The sequence below is a fragment of the Glandiceps talaboti genome, chromosome 11 (assembly GCF_964340395.1).
Source record: "Glandiceps talaboti chromosome 11, keGlaTala1.1, whole genome shotgun sequence".
Taxonomy (NCBI): Eukaryota; Metazoa; Hemichordata; class Enteropneusta; family Spengelidae; genus Glandiceps; species Glandiceps talaboti.
In genome coordinates, this window is record NC_135559.1 from 24,240,727 (window position 1) to 24,255,558 (window position 14,832).

General features: G+C 36.1%; 1 protein-coding gene across 1 annotated transcript in view; it reads left to right on the top strand.

Annotated features, from left to right (window-relative positions):
- LOC144442171 (von Willebrand factor A domain-containing protein 8-like) overlaps nucleotides 1-14,832 on the top strand; it is a 234,867-nt gene that overhangs the window by 88,472 nt on the left and 131,563 nt on the right. The window contains exons 14-17 of the mRNA XM_078131440.1: nucleotides 5,449-5,562; nucleotides 6,476-6,644; nucleotides 7,383-7,460; nucleotides 10,544-10,659. Of these exons, the coding sequence (XP_077987566.1) occupies nucleotides 5,449-5,562; nucleotides 6,476-6,644; nucleotides 7,383-7,460; nucleotides 10,544-10,659 (477 nt within the window). The remainder of the gene's footprint in view (nucleotides 1-5,448; nucleotides 5,563-6,475; nucleotides 6,645-7,382; nucleotides 7,461-10,543; nucleotides 10,660-14,832) is intronic.

The following is a 14,832-nucleotide window of genomic DNA, read 5'->3' on the forward strand; positions in this document are numbered from 1 at the left end:
TATTATTATTATTATTATTACAAGTGAAGGGGTTTAAAAAGTATATAATAATAATGCATTGTGTGAGAGACAATTTAGAGGAATGGTGCCTTTTGGTCCTATTGTCAATAAAATGCATCCGTTTGAGCATATATTAGCTTAGTCTGTAAGGTACGCCGTGACGATGATTTATAAAGTTGCTGATGACATTCCCTGAAAACAATATTTGCAATGCGTCTCACAATATTTGTAATATTATTCCGAAACCACTGCTGTTTTCAAATCATCGTAGACTTTCACAACATACTGTTACAAATATTCCATGAAGTGTTTAGTAGTAGTATTTCTACTACATTGTATGCAGCAGTACATTGACAGGTACAAAATTTTGATAATACAGTGTTGCAAAGTTTACTGAAAAGATAATCGATTTTTTCCGACACCCTGCAGGCGCTCTGAGCTGTGCGAGTGTTATAAAATTTGAGCCAGGTTTTTGAGCTATTGCCGTGCTTATTATATTGTGGAGTCAAATGATGTATCCATTCGTGGCAAAATTTGGCCTCAGATTTCTGTTTGCTATGAAGACAGGTGTACTTGATATTTAAGGACCATTTACAAAAATAAAAGTTACCAACGTTAGATTTGTTTACGAATTACGTCACTGTACCCATCAATGTCGCTCATCAGATTTCACACTAAATGCTTCCCATCAGAAAATTTAACTGAAAGTAAGGGAATTTATGATCGTAACATATTCAGTCATAAAATAATCAGGTTTCTGGCAATTTCCATGACTTGTTTAGAAAGATTGCCTCCTGTATGGTGTACGGACGGACTAGCCTGTCTGTCAGTGTCACATTTGCTTCTTATTGTCAAGATGTTGTAAGAATTTGAAAATAGTCTGTGTCTGATCAACAGAATTTCTCAAGTTTAGACAACATTTAGTTGTACTCACTCATGCAAACGTTGTTGATCATGCTTGAGATGTCACACTGACCTCGTTTCCTTCGACGTCCTTATGAAAATAGGTCAAGGGTTAAATTCACCTAGAACACTTTCGCTCGTGATTGCCGCGCAATCGTCAAATATTTTCTAGATATCTTATTTTACACTTTGGGCTTTTTAGTTTTGTCTGATAACCAGCCACCTTGAAAACTATGTACTCACGTTATTTGATTTTCTCTTGATTGCGTTCATTACCATCCACAGAGTGACACGAAGCATTTTCGTTGTCTTTCAAAAAACTTCCCGTCCTGTGCGTGTACTGAAGACTCACTGTACATGTGGCATGGTATATCGTCTATGACTATTTTTGTCTTGTAAAATAAAATTTGAACATGCTGAAGAGAACTATGGCTAGGAATGTCTTATTTTTGTTTTATCTATTTGTCATTTTGTTTTGACGTATTGACTGTACTGTGTTGTGACCATATATGTTATATGAACCTGTGTTTGCCATGATCCAGGTAGACACAACAATATGGCAACACTGAATTGCAACATCAGTACAGCGTTGTGTCTTTTTATGTTGATTTCGACAATGATACATGTTATAATTATGTATCAAAATAAAAGCAATCAACTCTCGGTAGTCTGATATCATCATGAAGCTGACTTGCCTTCTTTATATCAGTTCAAACACAATTTTCGATTTCACTTTGATCATGAGCCACAAGCGGGGAACTACTTAATTGGTCAGGGAACCAGTTACATTTACTGCTGGCCCTCAAAACGTTCGTTGAATCGGTAAAGTTTATTGTGATGACCATTGGCAAGTATAGTGTGTATATTTTTTAGAGTGTTGTGTTTCTTGGTTCATTGTGCACGATTGAAACAGAAACAGGTGAAATGCACATAAAATCGTAATTGCTAATTCGGGTTGGAAACGTGGTAAAGGCAAGGTACTAACCAGTCTAACGCAACATACTCCTACTAATGCACGAGTCAATGTAATGCCCGAGGGACCCCACCTCGGGCGATATGAGACAAATGTGGGGGATTAGACCGTGTTTGCCATGAAACAATGCCCGAGGGGGTGGGGCAATTGCCTCATATTCACCCCCTAGTCATTTTCACGGACGTAAAAGAGTGGTTGTGTGTCAGTCAGAATTTGTGAATGCCCCACCCATTAAGGTGGGGGAAATGTTGGGAGTATTACTTCTTTTAGGTGGTGATTTTCCAGAATGTCTTGCCCCATGCCCAGGGAGTGGGGAATTTGACAAATTTTATAAGACTAATTTCCAAATCCCCCACTATGCCCCGAGGTGGGGGGGGGGGGTGACATTGACTCCTGCATAAGGCACATGTTGAAGCCTGTATTACAAGTAAACAGACGTGTCGTGTAGTTCTCAACTTGTCATATACTATACTATACTTGCTATACTGTAATGTACGATGAAGCAAACTGAATCTTTACAACAACAACAACAACAACAACAATAACGATGTTACAAAGAGATACAGAACAACAGGTTTTAGGTCAAATACATGTATCGGCCATGGATATACATGTATGTTATGCAATTCTCTAGAAAGTATACGTACTTGAATAACCGTTCCCCCCACATCATCTCAGTTTCACGTTTGCTCGGGATATAGACATCATTAAAGTTCAGTGGATTCAGTGTACTTTATTAGGCAACCGTTTATCAAAGGTAACCAGTACTTATTATTCATAGAAATACTCCTCAAATTGATGTCATAAATATCCCACACCTCAACAGACACTCCAAAAAAAGACTGCATATTAACATTCGCCTATGAAATGTCGGAAAAAATATATGCAATGTCCCTTGTTGTTTTAACTCATCCATAATTTTAGCAACTAAGTTTAATGTAAATTAATGATGATTATTCCTCATCGTCGGCAAAGTCATGTAAACAATACATTTGTAAGCTGGTGAGTTTGTTTCTATCGTTGTCTATCTCACTTGTAATATTGTATGTGATGTGTGTACCGCGGTAACACATGCACACATACGACAATGTAATGCACATTGCTACATTGTATTCAATTCTAGTGACGTCATTCACCTCGCGCACACACAGTAGTATTAGTAACGGACGCCATTTCTCACACTCGACACTTCGCAAGCCTTTATGATCGAGAATTTCTGGATAATTTATAAGTATTCCTGTAACAATGAATGCTACCGTGATGTCACTTGTCCCCGATGACATGAATGATATCGGTGTCTGTTATCGTCTGAATTTGGGACCCAGAAATACGTACATACGCATGTACACACATCGAGTTGTCACAATACTAAACTACAGTGTCAGCTGGAGCAGCAGACGATCTTTGAAACTGTCGGATTTTGAATTTCTATCCATAAACAAACGATATACAGTATGGAGTCGCGTATGTCAACTTGTACTCAAATGTATGTGTACACATTTGGAGATTTTGTGATGAAAGACTGAACCAAGTTGTGTAGTTCGAATTCTCAAGGACTGCTGGTATTTAGGTATTTAGTAAATTTACAATTTATTCTGGTGATTTTTAGAGTTTTACTTTTAGAATTGCATAGGTTTGATACAGATAATTTCAAAAATCATGAAACCTTGTTACAACAGATATCACCAACCCATACATTCCAAAAGCAATGATGTTTTTTTCCTAAATTTGAAATTTTTAAAGTGTTTTATGTCTAATTTTTCAAAAAATCACATAATATGGTTATTTTGGTTACCATGGCAACTGATGTTCATTAAATGATCACTTTTTTTGAATTCAGCATGACAAACTACCCTTGGTAGTGGGGCAATGTGCAAATAAAAAGATATTTATCAGATTTATAATGTTATTTGTGAGATGTATGTGTATGTAATGAGAACATAATTTTCACGTCAACCTTATGTTGCCATGGAAACAGCCATCCAATTTTATACAGTTTATGTTACACCAGGTAGCACTAACTCTTACATGTCTAATAGAAGGACATTTTTTCACTGTATTATCTTTTTTTTTAATGATTTATGTCAAATTTTGGAAAAATGATTAACATATTATGGTGATTTTGGTTACCATGGCAACAGATGTTCATAAAATGACCCCCTTTTTTGAACTCAGCATACAACAATACTACCCCAGGTAGGGTGGTTAATATTCAAATAAACATGATTATTATAAAAATTATGATTTCTATATAGTATTTATTTAATTAAAGCAAAATGATCGCATCACAGATGTGTGATTTGGGTCAAAAAATGTCATTTTTGGTCAAAAAACTTTCACTAAAAAATTACTGGGCAGATTGGTCTGAAATTTGGTGGGAACATTCTTAGGGGTGTGTAAATTAAGATTTGTTCATGATGATTCCATTAGTAATATGCAAATTAGGGCTAAAATGTGTCTTTTTGTCAAAAATCTTTAAATCTAAAACTACTGAGCAGATTGGGATGAAATTTAATAGGAGTGGATCTGGGGGTGTATAGATGAAGAAATTTTAAGCTTTTAATGATCTCATCTGTGATATGCAAATTAGGTGTAAAAAATGTGAAATTTGATAAAAAAACATATCTCAAAAAGTACTTGTCAATGAGACTGAAATTGCTGAGATGTTTCTAGAAGTGATAATCTACAGATTTTGTTCAAAATGTTTCAACACAATTGGTCCTAGCAACTGACCATGGCCTGAGCAACAACCAAATGCCAGTATATTTTGATAAAATAACAACATCATCTGGTAAGTAAGTGAGTAAACATTCAAAAATGAATGCGAATATCCCTAGCAACCATGACCACGCCCATAGCAAGAGCCAATTATTTATTGTGTGTATTTCACAAAGTGGGATTCTTAGACAAGTGAACAAACATTCAAAAAGTGTATGCAAATGTGCCTAGCAACAAGACCATGCCCATAGCAACAGCAAATTGATCGCATATATTGCAACAATAACAACAGTGATTAATTGACAACTGAATAAACATTCAAAAATATAATATTATGTAAATGTGCCTAGCAACAAGACCATGCCCATAGCAACAGTGAAATGATTACATAAATTGCAAAGATAACAACAGGGATTATTAGACAAATGAATAAACATTCTAAAAACGTATGCAAATATAAACAGCAACAAGACCATAGCCATAGCAACAGCGAAATGATCACATATATTGATCACATATAAGATAACAACAGGCTTGGATAGGCAACTGGATAATAATTCAGCAAATGAACACCTATACCTAGTATGGATCAGCAGGTGGATAAACATTTTTTTAAACTGTACAGTTGTACTACAACGCCATTGGTTCTATTTTTTAAAAGTAGTTACTCCATTCAGTTGCTTAGAAGTAATGTGTGTGTGAGTGTGATGTGTCTTGTTGTTACAATATATGCAGAAGCCTATAGCATTAGCCCACAGATAATAGACTGTGTCCCTGTAAAAGGTATCAATATTATACATATTATTTGTGCTGCAGTGCCAATGGCATAAATGTTTCATTTGATGGTATTTCAGACTAGTACATGACAGGGAGTTTAATCTATTTGATGGTACAAAACTGATACGACATGATAGATATGAAGAACTGAAGAAGAAAACTGAGACAACTGATGAAGAAATGAGAAAAAGGTATATATCATGATACATGTATATCAAGTGTTGCTATGGTTGATGTTTTGAGTGTTGCTGTGGTTGTTGTAAAGTGTTGCTATGGCTGATGTGTCAAGTGTTGCTATGGTTGATGAGTCGAGTGTTGCTATAACTGATATGAAGTGTTGCTATGGCTGATGTGTTGAGTTGCTATGGTTGTTGTGAAGTGTTACTATGACTGATGTGTCAAGTGTTGCTATGGCTGATGTGTCAAGTGTTGGTATGGTTGATGTGTCAAGTGTTGCTATGTTTGATATGTCAAGTGTTGCTATAGCTGTGTGAAGTGTTGCTATGGCTGATATGAAGTGTTACTATGGTCACATAGTAAGGTATAGCAGTAATTGCTGTGTGTCTGTGGTCACATAGTAAGGGATAGCAGTAAGGTATAGCAGTAATTGCTGTGTGTCTGTGGTCACATCGTAAGGGATAGCAGTAAGGTATAGCAGTAATTGCTGTGTGTCTGTGGTCACATCGTAAGGGATAGCAGTAATTGCTGTGTATCTGGTCACATAGTAAGGGATAGCAGTAAGGGATAGCAGTAATTGCTGTGTGCCTGTGGTCACATAGTAAGGGATAGCAGTAATTGCTGTGTATCTGGTCACATAGTAAGGGATAGCAGTAAGGTATAGCAGTAATTGCTGTGTGCCTGTGGTCACATAGTAAGGGATAGCAGTAATTGCTGTTTGTCTGTGGTATGTCATGTTAGTGTACTTCAACATCTACAACAATGTAAATATGTAAATATCAGAGGCCAAAAAGTACAAGAATTATGGGAGAAAAAATAGTTCAAGTTATACAGAAAAGTAGCTAGGTGTTTTAAAAAATTATTAGCAACATAGTGACTCTTGTATAGTTTAGTTGGTAGAATAATTTCATTTTTCCATGAATGTAGGCAAGTATTCCCAATCCATCCATCATTCCGGATCTTGGCATTAGCTGAACCCCCAGTAGCTGGTAGCAGTAGTCATCAATGGCTGAATTCAGAATTGTTAACACTCTTCCATTATCACCATGTCAAACCATTGTCATATATAGAAGAGATGGAAGTTATTCAAGGAATGGTAAGATCCAATCATATTCATGCATTAATTGTAGTTTGGTATGACTGAACACTTACTTTCATGTTCATTGGTTGATTTGATAGGTTATACTGGGTTCAAAGTTCATGACCTGAGCATTGATGTGAATGTTTTTGTTTGAGTTCATTTTACCTTACTTTTTAATATCTTATTGCAATTGAATTACAACTGCCGACATTGACAAACGGAACTAACAAAAAGGGAAAGCAAACAAATGAATTGGATTATTTTATACCACTTGGTACAGCATGTTGGAACAGAAGAGACTTGTATTACATTTGATGGTTTGATAAGAACAGTTTTATGGCCAATGTGTGTACATGAATTGCCAGGGGAACTTCAAATTTGTTTGTGTACAGGAATTATTCTGTAAAGAGGCCACACAACTGTGATGAAATGTAACACAAGTCTCTGTACTTCCAACATGCTGTGCCAAGTGTTCTTAATCTAATTCAGTTGCTTACTTTCCCTGTTTGTAATGTTAGCAGTTACCCTTTTGATTACAACATCAACTGCAGATATCTAATGTTTTGTTCAAAACTTAAAAGTCCATAAAATCAACCCTTTAAAAATGATTTCAACTTGTCCCATTATTGATGCTATGTCTGATGCTATGTCTGATTCAAAATTGATATATGCCATCACAAAGGGTTGATTTTATGGACTTTTAAGTTTGATACATATAGATATCAACTTGTGTCTTCTATATTGCATTATTAGGTACCAAATGTTGTACAGGATTTAATGGAACCATTGCTAAAACTGACTCATAGATTAAGAAACTCAGGAGATTCTACGGTAAGTCATCTTTTTAGCCCCCCCTATAAGGGGGTGCTATTACAATGGGCTCTGTCTGTCCGTCCGTCCATCCTTGCACACATGCACGTGTGCATGTGTCTGAACTATGTCATTTTTCAGTCACATACAATATCCAATTTCTTTCAAACCTGGTCATGTGGGACATATAGACATCAATTTGTTTGTTGATGTGTGCAAATTTAACCAAATGGTGCCCATATTTGTCATTAAAAATCATTATTTACTGCATAACTCATAAATAATACATGACACTCCATTCAAGTGTCTACCCCCATATTATCATATGAAAGTTGTCTTTGGAGTCTTTGATCTTGATCTTCAGGGGTAATTATCAAAATCAAGCCAATTCCTGCCTATCACAAACACATTGTAGTGTTTACATATTGCCAGTGTGTGTGTGTGTGTGTGTGTGTGTGTGTGTGTGTGTGTGTGTGTGTGTGTGTGTGTGTGCGTGTGTGTGTGCGTGTGTGTGTGTGTGTGTGCGCGTGTGTGTGCGCGCGTGCGTGCGTGCGTGTGTACGTGCGTGTGTGGGTGGGTGGGTGTGGGTGTGTGAGAGAGAGTGGGTGTATGTGTGAGTGTGCGTGTGTGTGTGTGTGTGTGTGTGTGTGTGTGTGTGTGTGTGTGTGTGTGTAAACAACTTAAACCTTAGTTTGGTCAAAAACTTATATCTTGAAACTGCATGGCCATTTGTTGAAACTCACTTAGGATGTTTCTTGAGGTATTATTCTGCAGTTATTGTTGAAAACATTTTGACACAATTGGCCCTGGCAACCATGACCACACCCAGCAACAGTGAAATGATGATGTATATCATAAAGATCATAACAGGGAAGGGTAGGTAAGTGACTAAAGATTCAAAAAATGTATGCACATATGCCTAACAACAGGACTGTGCCCATAGCAACAGCTAAATGATGGTTTATATTGCAAAGATGAAAAGTGGGAAGTGTAGGCAAATTAAGAACGATTCCAAAAATGCATGCAAATATGCCAAGCAACAAGAGCAAACCCATACCAACAGCACTGAAACTGCAGTTGTGTTACATTCATTGAGTAAAATGGCAGCCATATTTAATTGTAGTGAACAATCATGATTCACCAATAAACCATCTTTCGTCTCGCGGAAGATTTCATGAGATCTCACGAGACCCCATTGAGTGCATAGCAACCCCATTAAGGGTCAAGCTGAAGTGTCAAAAGCTTAGCACCAACATTGTTCTCAACGTCATCATATGTAGTATGTATGATAGATCAAGGGAAGCAAACTTTAAAAGTGTGGTTACATTGTAAAAACGATGTGCATATGTAAAAGTCACCGACAGGGTTTTCAGGGTGTAGATGAAGAGCGGTTGAAATTGACAGTGTTACCTTTGAAATCAGTTTCAACACAAACTTGAAAATATTACATTTTGAATTGGATCCAAATGTGTAAGACTTCTAGCTTTCGTCCGTATTTGTCAACAGTGTAAATGTCAACGGTACATAAGGGCTTACGGTGTATGTGTACTCCTTCTATATGACATTTCAGTTTCATGTGCATAGCGTACTAAATACTACTATTGAAAATTGATGATGGGAAATGCTTCCACCATGTACTGTTGTACATGTGTACTAATTATCAAAACTACTCGATTTTGCTTGTCATTAATTACCATTTCTCAAGATTGAAATATTATAGCCATCTGGTATGCTGCATAAGTTTGGCACTGACAATGTATTCTCAGAAATGACAGTTCTTTCAGAAATGACGATGTGACACTGTGACGTATTTTTCTTATAACTTGTTATTGACACGCCAAATTTTCATAACATGCTCTTTAGTTTGGATACTTTCAATCTGTCAATGTTTTCCATGACAACTTGAGGTTGTAGATGGTCACAAAAGGGAGAATTTTTGTCAGACAAATGCATTGACCTTCATGTAAGCAACATGGCAAGGCTGATAGCTTGACCCCCTTGACAACCGTTGTTAGGCATATTTGCATATCTCGCGAGATCTGCCGTAAGACGGAGAATACTTTATTAACTCAAAAACGTTAATAAATAGAGACTACATAGTACATTAGAGTCTACCCATATCCTTTTTAGATATTGACCTTTGACCTAGCTCTTGATGTTCAGGTTCAATTACTGAAAATCAGTAATTCCCTCCACTATCACAGACACTGTAGTATTTATTTGTTGCCACCAATTTCTTTTAAATCATATCTCCATTCATCTCATTTGAAGGGGGGGGGGGAGGGGGGGGGAGGGGCTGTGTCAGGGGTACCAATGAGAGTGGCACTGAGAAACTGATAAAGTGTCTGATGATTGGCTTTCTTTCTGTGAACACTGCAATCATGATAGTTGAGATTTTTTGGCGTGGTTGAGACTTAAACAATTGCATTCTGAGAACAATGATGACGACTCACTTGGACAGCAGCTGAGGTGAGTAGTTATTTTACTGATTTTAAAATTGAAAGTCAAATGAATCAAAGTGAAACTCTCTGGTGGTAGGCTAGGAACACTGCTGGGTACTTATGACTATATGATTTTCCTCAAATCACAGATTTGTTTAAAACCAGTACAACAACTTCACCTTGGCTGCTGTCCAAGTGAGCCGCCATATTGAATTGTTCCTAGACTGCATCATGAAAATCTCAATAGGCCTAGAAACATTCTCTGTGCCACACAAAAAAATCTCAACTATTCTGATTTCAGTGCTCATGGAAAGAAAGCCAATCATGACATACTCTTACTATCAGTTTCTCATTGGTAGCCCTGTATGTCTTCTATAAAGGCTTGTAATATATATGCAGTACAAGCATTTGTACCAACTTTATTAAAGGGGCGCAAACTGAGTTAAGTGACAATACTTATATTAAACCTATGATCTGTCCTTGAAGCTATTACAAATGATCTGTAGCATTGTTTTTACAGTTTAACACATACCAGTGATTTCCACTTATTTAATACATCAGTACATGTAAGTAGAATACAACAGTCCAGGTACAACAAAATTTACCCACAGCTTCAACATCCTTTAACTATGACTATCTTGTATATGTTTGTCTGTTTAATAGATGTTATCATTATCGTCATCGCTGTCAACACGTCAGCTACTCAGGATTGCAAAGAGACTTGCTCTATATCCAAATGAAAGTCTACATGATGCTGTTAGTAAAGCCTGTCTATCAAGGTAGGTACATGAATTACAGCCAGTGAAAAAAAAACATGTTGCTATATGTTGCTATTTTCATTTACTGCCACATCCCACAGTCTAAGTTTACTATTATCTTATCAGTGCTGAGAATCCCACAGTTTAAGTTTACTATTATCATATCAGTGCAGAGAATCCCACAGTCTAAGTTTACTATTATCATATCAGTACTGAGAATCCCACAGTCTAAATTTACTATTATCATATCAGTGCTGAGAATTCCACAGTCTAAATTTACTATTATCATATCAGTGCTGAGAATCCCACAGTCTAAGTTTACTATTATCATATCAGTGCTGAGAATCCCACAGTCTAAGTTTACTATTATCTTATCAGTGCTGAGAATCCCACAGTCTAAGTTTACTATTATCATATCAGTGCTGAGAATCCCACAGTCTAAGTTTACTATTATCTTATCAGTACTGAGAATCCCACAGTCTAAGTTTACTATTATCTTATCAGTGCTGAGAATCCCACAGTCTAAGTTTACTATTATCATATCAGTGCTGAGAATCCCACAGTCTAAGTTTACTATTATCATATCAGTGCTGAGAATCCCACAGTCTAAGTTTACTATTATCATATCAGTGCTGAGAATCCCACAGTCTAAGTTTACTATTATCATATCAGTACTGAGAATCCCACAGTCTAAGTTTACTGTTATCATATCAGTGCTGAGAATCCCACAGTCTAAGTTTACTATTATCATATCAGTGCTGAGAATCCCACAGTCTAAGTTTACTATTATCATATCAGTACTGAGAATCCCACAGTCTAAGTTTACTATTATCATATCAGTGCTGAGAATCCCACAGTCTAAGTTTACTATTATCTTATCAGTGCTGAGAATCCCACAGTCTAAGTTTACTATTATCATATCAGTACTGAGAATCCCCCTGTCTAAGTTTACTATTATCTTATCAGTACTGAGAATCCCACAGTCTAAATTTACTATTATCATATCAGTGCTGAGAATCCCACAGTCTAAATTTACTATTATCATATCAGTGCTGAGAATCCCACAGTCTAAGTTTACTATTATCTTATCAGTACTGAGAATCCCACAGTCTAAATTTACTATTATCATATCAGTGCTGAGAATCCCACAGTCTAAATTTACTATTATCATATCAGTGCTGAGAATCCCACAGTCTAAATTTACTATTATCATATCAGTACTGAGAATCCCACAGTCTAAATTTACTATTATCATATCAGTACTGAGAATCCCACAGTCTAAGTTTACTATTATCATATCAGTGCTGAGAATCCCACAGTCTAAGTTTACTATTATCATATCAGTGCTGAGAATCCCACAGTCTAAGTTTACTATTATCATATCAGTGCTGAGAATCCCACAGTCTAAGTTTACTATTATCTTATCAGTACTGAGAATCCCACAGTCTAAGTTTACTATTATCATATCAGTGCTGAGAATCCCACAGTCTAAGTTTACTATTATCTTATCAGTACTGAGAATCCCACAGTCTAAGTTTACTATTATCTTATCAGTGCTGAGAATCCCACAGTCTAAGTTTACTATTATCTTATCAGTGCTGAGAATCCCACAGTCTAAATTTACTATTATCTTATCAGTGCTGAGAATCCCACAGTCTAAATTTACTATTATCATATCAGTGCTGAGAATCCCACAGTCTAAGTTTACTATTATCTTATCAGTGCTGAGAATCCCACAGTCTAAATTTACTATTATCTTATCAGTGCTGAGAATCCCACAGTCTAAGTTTACTATTATCATATCAGTGCTGAGAATCCCACAGTCTAAGTTTACTATTATCATATCAGTGCTGAGAATCCCACAGTCTAAGTTTACTATTATCATATCAGTGCTGAGAATCCCACAGTCTAAGTTTACTATTATCTTATCAGTGCTGAGAATCCCACAGTCTAAATTTACTATTATCTTATCAGTGCTGAGAATCCCACAGTCTAAGTTTACTATTATCATATCAGTGCTGAGAATCCCACAGTCTAAGTTTACTATTATCTTATCAGTGCTGAGAATCCCACAGTCTAAATTTACTATTATCATATCAGTACTGAGAATCCCACAGTCTAAGTTTACTATTATCATATCAGTGCTGAGAATCCCACAGTCTAAGTTTACTATTATCATATCAGTGCTGAGAATTCCACAGTCTAAATTTACTATTATCATATCAGTGCTGAGAATCCCACAGTCTAAGTTTACTATTATCATATCAGTACTGAGAATCCCACAGTCTAAGTTTACTATTATCTTATCAGTGCTGAGAATCCCACAGTCTAAATTTACTATTATCTTATCAGTGCTGAGAATCCCACAGTCTAAATTTACTATTATCATATCAGTGCTGAGAATCCCACAGTCTAAGTTTACTATTATCATATCAGTGCTGAGAATCCCACAGTCTAAGTTTACTATTATCTTATCAGTGCTGAGAATCCCACAGTCTAAGTTTACTATTATCATATCAGTGCTGAGAATCCCACAGTCTAAGTTTACTATTATCTTATCAGTGCTGAGAATCCCACAGTCTAAATTTACTATTATCTTATCAGTGCTGAGAATCCCACAGTCTAAATTTACTATTATCATATCAGTGCTGAGAATCCCACAGTCTAAGTTTACTATTATCATATCAGTGCTGAGAATCCCACAGTCTAAGTTTACTATTATCTTATCAGTGCTGAGAATCCCACAGTCTAAGTTTACTATTATCATATCAGTGCTGAGAATCCCCCAGTCTAAGTTTACTATTATCTTATCAGTGCTGAGAATCCCACAGTCTAAGTTTACTATTATCATATCAGTGCTGAGAATCCCACAGTCTAAGTTTACTATTATCATATCAGTGCTGAGAATCCCACAGTCTAAGTTTACTATTATCATATCAGTGCTGAGAATCCCACAGTCTAAGTTTACTATTATCATATCAGTGCTGAGAATCCCACAGTCTAAGTTTACTATTATCTTATCAGTGCTGAGAATCCCACAGTCTAAATTTACTATTATCTTATCAGTGCTGAGAATCCCACAGTCTAAGTTTACTATTATCATATCAGTGCTGAGAATCCCACAGTCTAAGTTTACTATTATCTTATCAGTGCTGAGAATCCCACAGTCTAAATTTACTATTATCATATCAGTACTGAGAATCCCACAGTCTAAGTTTACTATTATCATATCAGTGCTGAGAATCCCACAGTCTAAGTTTACTATTATCATATCAGTGCTGAGAATTCCACAGTCTAAATTTACTATTATCATATCAGTGCTGAGAATCCCACAGTCTAAGTTTACTATTATCATATCAGTACTGAGAATCCCACAGTCTAAGTTTACTATTATCTTATCAGTGCTGAGAATCCCACAGTCTAAATTTACTATTATCTTATCAGTGCTGAGAATCCCACAGTCTAAATTTACTATTATCATATCAGTGCTGAGAATCCCACAGTCTAAGTTTACTATTATCATATCAGTGCTGAGAATCCCACAGTCTAAGTTTACTATTATCTTATCAGTGCTGAGAATCCCACAGTCTAAGTTTACTATTATCATATCAGTGCTGAGAATCCCCCAGTCTAAGTTTACTATTATCTTATCAGTGCTGAGAATCCCACAGTCTAAGTTTACTATTATCATATCAGTGCTGAGAATCCCACAGTCTAAGTTTACTATTATCATATCAGTGCTGAGAATCCCACAGTCTAAGTTTACTATTATCTTATCAGTGCTGAGAATCCCACAGTCTAAGTTTACTATTATCATATCAGTGCTGAGAATCCCACAGTCTAAGTTTACTATTATCATATCAGTGCTGAGAATCCCACAGTCTAAGTTTACTATTATCATATCAGTACTGAGAATCCCACAGTCTAAGTTTACTATTATCATATCAGTGCTGAGAATCCCACAGTCTAAGTTTACTATTATCATATCAGTACTGAGAATCCCACAGTCTAAGTTTACTATTATCATATCAGTGCTGAGAATCCCACAGTTTAAGTTTACTATTATCATATCAGTGCTGAGAATCCCACAGTCTAAGTTTACTATTATCATATCAGTGCTGAGAATCCCACAGTCTAAGTTTACTATTATCATATCAGTGCTGAGAATCCCACAGTCTAAGTTTACTATTATCA